Raw genomic sequence first — 9,897 nt, 5'->3', positions numbered from 1 at the left:
GGGGTAATATATTTCGATGCGAGTTTGCGTCAGGAAAATATCATATGAGTAATGTTCTGTCCCTACCTGGCGTGTTATCGTACTCAGTACGTTCCAAAATACTTGCGAGAAATAAATCGTACGCGTTTTTGGTGGGAATGGAACCCACCATCTCTAGGTAACTACCCTGGCGCCATAACTACTAGACTTCAGAGCTTGTACTTAGTGACTAGTGTTGAATCTGATCCCCACGAGCAGTGATTACTGCAAATGGTATTTCGATTGGGGTTCGCGTCAGCAAAATATCATAGCAGTGTTTTGCCTTCTGGGAACGTGGGTTCGATTCCCATCCAAATCACTTGCCTTGTTTTCGCAAGTATTTGGTAATGTATACTGAGTATTCTGTACGATAACACGTCAGTTAGGACAAAATATCACTATACTTATTAAAATCGAACTATAAAGAAGAAAAATATAATGGACCAAAATTATATTTACTTTCAAAGAAGGTTTGCTATCAATGGATATCCGACCTAGCCTCAGGTAATGCTTATCACAAAATCTGATTGTAGACTGATTCTGAAACAGCTTTGGCTCATCACGAAAACCTTTATCCTGACTCAGGATTACAAATCTAACGACCAAGATATCATAGACGGCGTCGGGAAGGAAGTCTTTAGGCGTCACATAGATGGACACTGTCTGCTTATCGTCTTCTTTAATGTCCAACCTATTATCAGGTTTCGTCTTCATCCGAGAAGGGACGACGAATTGTCGAGCGCCCTCTTTTGATATAGTCTAGATCAATAAACGATAAAAAAAAACATCTAATACACTATTTTCATATCAACAAGAGGAAGACGATGGACATGGTAAATTAGTCACCACCTCCCCACTTTAACAAAATCCCCACTTTCACAATAATGTGAACAGAAAGTACTATGTTGTCTGTGGTTACATACCTTTTCAAAGAAAAGCCCGAATGTCTTCATGAGTTCAATGAAGTCTTCAAAGATGACATCATCATTATCTTCAGTGGCAGTAAGTTCATTTTTCAACAAATAAGGCACTAGTGGTTCTTCAAGAATCCCTTCTTTATCTAACTTACGCCAATACTTTACCATCACTGGAACCTAAATGCAGATAAAAACAAAATAAAAAATAATGTTATCGAAAATTAAAGTATATGGCAATTGTAGTCGCACTCATGAAAACCTTAGAAACACATATTTCTGTTAGCCGTAAGCATCCCAATCCCTATCTTTAAACAATCATAACTATACCTCTTCATGTTCCTCAACTGTAATAATTTTCATGAAGATGTGAATAAGCATATGAATGTTGGTAATCACTGTGTCTTTCAACTTCTTGTTAGTGGAATAATAAAGAATGACTCCAAGATCAGTTAAGTAATTCAGGACGTGGATGACGTTTTTTTCGTTAATACCACAATCAGCAGCAATCTTTGTGATCTAAAATATGATTATAAAAAAATTCAAATTAGTGACTCTGTCAAAATAACACCACACTAAGGACGGTCACATCATAAAATAATTAGCAAATTCACAATCATTATAATTACATATGCACTAATAAATCTAAATGTAACGTAAAACGTAAATTGTTCTTTATCTAAAATTTCCTAATCCTAAGTAATAAAATGTATGATACCTTATTCAAGGACATGCACATTGTTGTCTTCCCAGCTTCTTGGACCTTAGTTTGGAAGTCAACCCAACTGATGGGAACAGTTCTTGCCATTGCCTTCATGTAACCGCCAACATTGGTTTTCAATCGTTCAATTCCTTCATCCATTATTGCATTGTTAGCTACTGCATACATATGGCGGTCAACATGACTCTCGTATGGTGTGTCTTCGATTTCCTTAAATATTTTTCTGAATTTGGCTTTAACCTTTCAATAGAATTAAATTGAACAACATCATATATATACACATACATATACATAGGCCTATATATATATACATATATATATATATATATATATACAAAGGCCTATACACATACATGTATACATATATACACACACATATCTACATTTATATACACATATATACATACACATGTGTATATATATACATATATACATATATATACATATACATATATACATATATATTCACATATATATATATATATATATATATACATATATACATATATATACACACATATACATACACACACACATACACATATATATATGTGTGTATATATATATAATATGTATATATACTGTATATACATATACACATACATATGTATATATACATATATGTATATATATAATAATAATAATAATTAAAGTCATCAATCATAATAATTATTATTTTCAGCATCATAATCATTGTTATCACTATCATCATTGTGTCAAACCATCTCAATATGTTATCCTGCTGTCACATTGTGAAAATAATGTCCACATTTTTTTTAATAACTTCAATTCCAAATAGGTTTTAAAAATCCAGATCTTTTGCCTACAGTAATATGTTGATATATCTCGGGTTTACTGCTGAAGCAGTGATGGATCAATGTCTCACAATCCCCAGCATTTCAAGCCAGTGCCTATTCTACTTTTTAATTCAAATTTCAAAACGTCATCAATACATTAGTCAATAATAAAAAATGGTGGATGAAGAAAGCAGATATTCGTGGCATCTTCATAACAACCTATTGTTTGCCTAATGGGATTATTCCTTTCGAAAATTCAGTATTAAAATTATGAATTTGGATATGAATACTATTAATTTTGCCAAGGTTGCTAAAATATATATACTTCAATTAAAATAAAAGCATATTTTATTGCCCTACCAATGCCTGCTTCTCAGCATCACTTCCTGTTAGGCAGTCTTTATGCGTCCCAATCAGACTAATTGGGGGTGATGCTATCTTTCCATTAATCAATGGTTTTTTGCCTGTACGATGTAGCAGTACAGTATGTTCGTAAATCGACCTTATCCAGAATATGATCATTTGGAGATTAGTCATCTCAAAGTGTCCCTGAAAATAGTCACAAAATTTAAAATGAAAGTATGACAATATTAATGTAGAATAAACAAATATTGTATGACAATAATAATGTAGAATAAACAAATATTGGATTTATCATTTAACTGTAAAACAATGCAATTAAATAATAAGTTAAATTGATTGCTTCCATAAATAATACTTTAAATATAAAATAAAAGATACAATTTATTTTAAAAGGGCCTATCAAAAATTACTACATTGTAAAAAATAAATATAGAACCAATATCATCACAAATGTAACTATGTCAAGCAGGGTCTGTTTTAGAGGTTAATCCACAAAAGGGGTTTATTTACTTTATAAATATCTCTTGGTTCTGCAAATGCATCCAAATCATCTAACAAATTAAATACAACTCCGTAAGATGACCCATCTGTGAGGAAAACCTGAAAATACAAATACAGTAGTAAATAAAAATGTTACACAGCATAACTAACATTAAAACTAAAGCTGCAAATAAGAAATGGATGGATGGATTTATTTGGTGTAAACACTAAAGGTAACCCACGAATATCTGACGAAGACTTATTACCAATGGGGTGATCAACTGGACGTTAATTGGCAACATCAACTGGATGTTAATTGGCCTTTTACAAAAGGTATATGATGATGAAATGGTATGAATAAAATGAATGGTGATTTTGTTTGTAAGAAACATGTTTACAAGGGTATCCTTTTGTGCTATAGTCTGCCGCATGATGGTGCTACATAGAGGGGCTGGGGCTACAGCTACAAATTGACTTATAATCATTTTCGTAGTTAAAATTATTTAAATCAGTGAAAACATTTTGTGTCTCAATTCATAACATATTTTAATATTGAATGAGTAATACATGTTTCAAAATCATATTTTGAAAGCATTTTAATAGATTTAGAAATAATAAAAATAATAATAATAATAATAATAATAATAATAATAATAATAATAATAATAATAATAATATCAGGAACCAACAACGAGTGTTAAAAATGCCTTAAAATTAATATGTTTATGTTTTTCAAGATTTTATCTAGGACTATATTTTGATAGTGGAAGTTGTTTTAATTAGGTTTGAAAATATCGAAAGCACGCAACCTGAGAATTTATTTTTATCAATCTTGGTACCGTATAGTTTTATTTAATTAATTACCCGGTGAGTGATGTAGTAAGTCATCTGACCGGCATAGTCCCATATGGAAGTTATCTCAATCGGTGGAGAACTCTTGTTAGCAAGATTGTCAACAATCTTCTTGCGTATTTCATATGTCATAAGCTGATTGGAAACTCCCGTATCCTGATATACAGGTTTTTCTGAAACAAGTGAGAATAAACTGATAGGCTGGATAACTGAACATCGATAAGGTTGTAAAATATAGTTGTAATTAGGGAGACAGAATGACGATGGTAGTGTCAGAGGTTATGAGGATGATGCTGTATTAATGATGATGATGATGATCATCATCATTATCATCACCAACTCCATCATCATCATCATCATCATCATCATCATCATCATCATCATCATCATCGAGTTGGTGATGATAATGATGATAATAGTAATGACGGTGATGATGACAATGATGACGACGACTATGAGGATGGTGATGATGACAATGATGACGTTGATGACAACATCATTAAGTGGAAGATAAAGATGATGATGACGATAATGAGGAAGAGAACAAGTGGAGGATGATGATAATAATGGTAATGGATGCAATAAAGGTGATGTGATGGTATTGTTGATAATAGTTGCTTATAATGAGGATAATTTTGATAGTGAATTTAATGATAATAGTGATGGTTTTTATCAACGATGAAGATGCTTTCAACAATAGTTATAAAAAGACATTGAGTGAAATACTAATAGGCCTACCTCTTCTTTTCCTTTGCGAAGTCTGAGGCTCAACCGTTTCTGTTAATTCCATCTGCAATTAACAGTGAATCATATTTTACCAATTTTAAAATACTGATGTACCCTCTTTTAAAATACGGCGTCAATCTACCGTTGCTAGCTATACGCTACTACCAAAAGGCTTGTATTAAACTGTAATTATACCCTAAATCATGCCTAACATTAGTGAATTACCAACATCTACATAAACATATCAACATTAACTGGCGAAATTAACATTTTCAATATTTTAAACGTATGCCACCATTAGGATTGTGTCATTACAGAAAACAAAATTACCACAGCAGATGTAGACGCAACAGAACTGGATGACGGTCTTTCTGCATCAGATGCAAATCTAGATGTGTTTTGTTCACTTTTTGTCTGTTCCAACCTCTTTGCAACATCTGCTGCGATACCATATTCAAGTATTTGCTTGGTTAGGTCACAAACTGTACACATTATAAAATTACCCATGAAAATGAGGTCATTATATCAAAGTATATCATTAAAAGCTAATCAATCATTTAAACCCTGAATTTATTAAAATTATTGCATAGCGATGTGGCTTAGCTGATTGCACGTCCATAAATAGGCGGATCACAGGTTCAGGCAGGGCTTTTTTAAGTTTAAGCTGAGCGTTGCTGAGAAGTAATGTTATTGTTTCCTGTGCTGTGAACAAGTTAGGGAAGGACCATGTTTGCATCCGTTACATCGTGTGTGGCTGCCACGAATACTAGAATTTCCGGCCCGAATATCCAATTTCCAATTTTAATGAGGACAAATAAAGAATTAATGTTGTCAAATAAATGTTATTATTACTATTAATTTATTATTATTATTATTATTATTATTATTATTATTATTATATCATTTATATCATTATTGTAAATCATACCATCCACATCCTTCTGTTCCTCCCATTTGATGTAATCTTTGCCTAAACGTTGAAAGACAGTAGTTGTAACAATACCAGCAGTAGAAGGCTCATGCTTATCAAATCTATTAATTGAAGTTTGACATCGTTATTATAGAATTGTATAATACTTTCATTATCAACATCAACATCAACGATATCAACGATAACAATATAACAATAATAACATAAATAAATAATAACGAAAACAATGGTAAATAATAATATTCCTGATGAAAAAATTAATGTCGAAATATTGACGGCGATGGCAACGACGACGACGACGACAACAACAACAACAACAACAACAACAACAACAACAATAATAATAATAATAATAATAATAATATTAATAATAATAATTATTATTATTATTATTACAGTGATTGATTTACTATCGTGTGTAATATCAATTAACGAATAATTACAACAATCAAAACGGATTCAGAATATATATTACAGTTTACATATGATAAATAAATTACATAACATTTCCCTAACATAGGCCTACCTGTAGTTTATTAATTTTCAAAATGCTAAAAATAACAATAAATTTCGTAGTTGCTATTAAATCCCAATTACATATAAAGGCCGTGTCATCCGCCACTCGACCCCGTCACCTAGCAACAACTTTACTTCAGAAAGTTACAAGTAAACTTACACGCGCACACTAGCGCGTGCATGTTAAAAGTTGAGTAGAAAACGAACGTACACTGTAATGTTAAAACTAACTGAAAAAAAGCAAGCAAAGTAAATCGATATAAAGTACAAAACCTAATACATCCGATTGTACTTACTGTTTCCCAAGCATGGCTTTGACACAAGATGTTTTTCCAGAACCCTCGTTACCTAGGAACATCAGTCTTGAATTAACAACTGTTATTTCACCGTTTTTAAGTGCATCTTTGAATGCTTTGACGGCATCGGGACCCCTGCCTAAAATCTCTGACGGAATTGATAGTTCTATTTCATTCAAAAAAGAAAAAAGCAAAGAAAAAAATCAAATACTTTAATAATTTAATTCACTTTCTAAATTACATGTATTTTAATTAATTGCGATAACATTTTTTTTTTTACAATAATAATAACAAAACGGAAATAATATATTCTTATATTCATTAAATGGCTCCTTATTGTGTCGAATTATTATAAAATAATAGAAAAAGAATGTGTAAGTGTTATCATACCTTCAAGTAAATTTTTTAATTTTGTCTTTTTCTCTCTTCTTGTGGATTCTTCGTATCTTTTACATTCGTTATCATCATAGAAATCAAGAGGCGTCTTTCCATACTGCAATAACAGACACGAGCACGCGATGATTCGTATCATTGCACGGGTGACGGTTGCAAATTAAATCAACAAAAAACAGTGGTACCGTATATTTTGGTTTAGAAACCATAATGATATAATAATAAAATGGTAAATAATAATTTAAATAATCAACACTATGAGCATTACAACTTTATAACTATTGTTGTAAATTACTATCACATCACATCGGGGAAAAAATATTTATTGAAATCATACTTAAAAAAATCATTATCATTACAATATTCGCTAACATTTTAATCGATTTAATGTTTCATGGATTAATATATTTATTACGTTGGTTTTAATTAGTAAAAATGTTTCAAGTAGTTTCATATACAGTTGTTGTATTAAGGTCATTGACTGATATTCTTTTGATGCATTTCATTTTTCTGTACATTACCTTATCTTTTATTGTCACCGACGCGCCAAAGGTGATCAGGCAAATTGCGAGTTCCTTGTGTTGCTCGTGCGTCAGCTCCTCAATCCATAGACACCAATGTAGTGGTGTTTGTCCAAACTGCAATGAAATGATAATCAACGTCAAGTTTGTTGTACACGCACAACACAAGAATATCAATTAACAAATATTACGCAAACGTAAAAGTACCTGAAATAATTTACAACTGGTATAATTCATTAACGCCAATGTAATATGTAATAATGATAATAATTGGCCTATTAAAATTTATCATTATGCTATTGATTATAATAATTACGATGATGATGATCATGAGGACAAATAAAATTTAAATAAATACTAACATATAATGGAATGATAATATTACTCCAGCTAATAATATTTATAACGAAAATGATGCCGATGATGGTAATTGTGATGATGATGATAATGGCACTAACAATAGTAATAATACAATACTGTAATGATAATGGTGTTAAAAAGGATATTATTGAAATAATTATGGCTAGTTATATTATAATACATGACGGGCAGTACTTAGTACAGTAGTTAGAATTATATAACGATAAAAAAAACTATCTCAACCCAGTTGTAAATATAATAGGCCCTAAATTATTATTAATACAATAATATTAGATTACTTTTACTAAATTAGAACGTGATGTATTGAATGTGTTTGTGAGTGAATTAATGTTAATTTGTTAGCAATGAATAAAGTGTTGTTTTCTTCTACTGTACTCACGTTGTCTTGCATGTTAATCTTCTTGTTGGATTTTTCCAACACGCGTCTCATTGCTGACACGCGTGTGTTGAGCACCAAGAGATGGAGAATAGTGGAACCAGGACGCTACAAGACAAACGTAGAATATGATGAGAAAGAAATAATAAACAACAACAAGAAACTATACACACACCACATATCAACAACACATAACAACTCACAAACATCACACATTACTTTATTTAATATTTATAAAATGTGGTTTTTAGGCGAAATCGCGCAAAAAATATTTGTATCAATTGGCCTATGTTTTACACACAATAGTAAAATATTTCCAAATTGGGATTTTTAGCGAAAATACTTTTTGTAAAAAATATCAATTTTATTGTCACCAATTTATTCAGTGAACTGTATTAAGCAGAACAAATCCAAACATCACTATTTTTGTAAGTGTAATATATATTTTTTCACAATGTTTCATATGAAATAGTGATAATGGCCATAACATAGGCTTTTTCTGTGTTGTAAAATATGTCAAATAAATCATGAAATAAAAGTCTCATTTTTAACCCAACATGAAATAAATCACTTTGAGTTATTTGTATGTTTTATGATGTGTACACATGTTGTGTGCTTGTGATGTTTAAAATGCAATGATATTTAATTCCACTCACCTCTTTTTGTTCTAAACACTTAACTGTTGCCGTTTCAATCATATTCTCCAACACATCATCTGGTGCGCCGTACCTCACAGCGTCCATTAATGGCGTATCGTCGTACTACGAAAACAAACATTACACTGAATTACGATACAGTTCATACAATTACCAACAATATTTTTTACGCGTTTCATAATTTCAATGGTACGATGATATTCCAATATCATTTAAGAACTACTAAATTATAAATAGTTAAAAATGTGTGTTATAATACACACATTCATTTAAATATATTATATTGATTTTATTTACGATAAATTTTTGGTCATTTTTTCACAATTATTAAGAGTTAAAATAAGATTAACAAAAATAGTGTAATGTTATTTATAAGTGTTTTGGAAAAGGGAATAAGGTACTGTGTCAGTGAAAAGGTCGAGACATAACTTTTACTGTAGTTGTTGAGTCATGGTTTATGTTTAGTATGTTAAAAAATGATATTACAGTACTAATAATAGGCCTTTTACTTAGCATGTCTATATTTTGTTATTACAGTAGTATTGTAGGCCTCTATTATATTTCCTTGTAAACTGTTTTTGATTGAACCATGAAATTATTGATAAGCTATTTCGAAAAGGGAGTACGGTACTGTGTCAGTGAATAGGTCTAAACATAAACGTATAGTTGTTGGACCATGGTTTGTGTTTAGTATTTAAAAAAATGATATTAGCATGTCTATGTTTTGTCAGTACAGTATAGTAGGCCATATGCCTTGTAAATTGTTCGTGCATGAACCACGTATTAACATTTTACAAAAACAGGAGAATACTTAACAACGGCGCGTGTAAATAATATATATTTTTTTTAAATAATTGTATAGACTTACTCATTAACTAAAATGAAGAGCACGAGTAAAACAAATCTAAGTAGGAACCAGAGCCTTGCAGGCGTCAACGTTCCTATGCATGATACAC

At 30.9% G+C, this 9,897-nt stretch overlaps 1 protein-coding gene across 1 annotated transcript; it reads right to left on the bottom strand.

The window, feature by feature from the left end:
- Positions 1-7: 7 nt before the first annotated feature.
- Positions 8-7,390, bottom strand: LOC117112372. The gene is made up of 12 exons (XM_033255447.1): positions 7,005-7,390; positions 6,615-6,780; positions 5,800-5,903; positions 5,202-5,353; positions 4,884-4,935; positions 4,158-4,318; positions 3,324-3,413; positions 2,811-2,999; positions 1,651-1,893; positions 1,263-1,451; positions 942-1,112; positions 8-777 (listed from the first exon to the last, which is right to left on the bottom strand). The coding sequence occupies exons 1-12, from the start codon at positions 7,144-7,146 to the stop codon at positions 397-399; spliced, it is 2,040 nt and encodes a 679-aa protein (XP_033111338.1). The 5' UTR covers positions 7,147-7,390; the 3' UTR covers positions 8-396.
- Between the last annotated feature and the right edge of the window lie 2,507 nt (positions 7,391-9,897).

The sequence above is a fragment of the Anneissia japonica genome, unplaced genomic scaffold (genome assembly GCF_011630105.1).
Source record: "Anneissia japonica isolate Jap-2015-1 unplaced genomic scaffold, ASM1163010v1 scaffold6305_len51955_cov117, whole genome shotgun sequence".
In the NCBI taxonomy this organism is placed as follows: Eukaryota; Metazoa; Echinodermata; class Crinoidea; order Comatulida; family Comatulidae; genus Anneissia; species Anneissia japonica.
Note: the sequence above shows the minus strand (reverse complement) of the source record. Positions and strands in the feature narration are given on the sequence as shown.

Excerpts from the sequence above, each read along its gene's own strand:
- LOC117112372 (XM_033255447.1), bottom strand. The coding sequence starts at position 7,146 with ATGATACGAATCATCGCGTGCTCGTGTCTGTTATTGCAGTATGGAAAG. Across the intron at positions 4,319-4,883 it reads TTCGCAAAGGAAAAGAAGAG|AAAAACCTGTATATCAGGAT; the intron begins GTAGGCCTATTA and ends CACTTGTTTCAG. Across the intron at positions 778-941 it reads TCGGGCTTTTCTTTGAAAAG|ACTATATCAAAAGAGGGCGC; the intron begins GTATGTAACCAC and ends TTATTGATCTAG.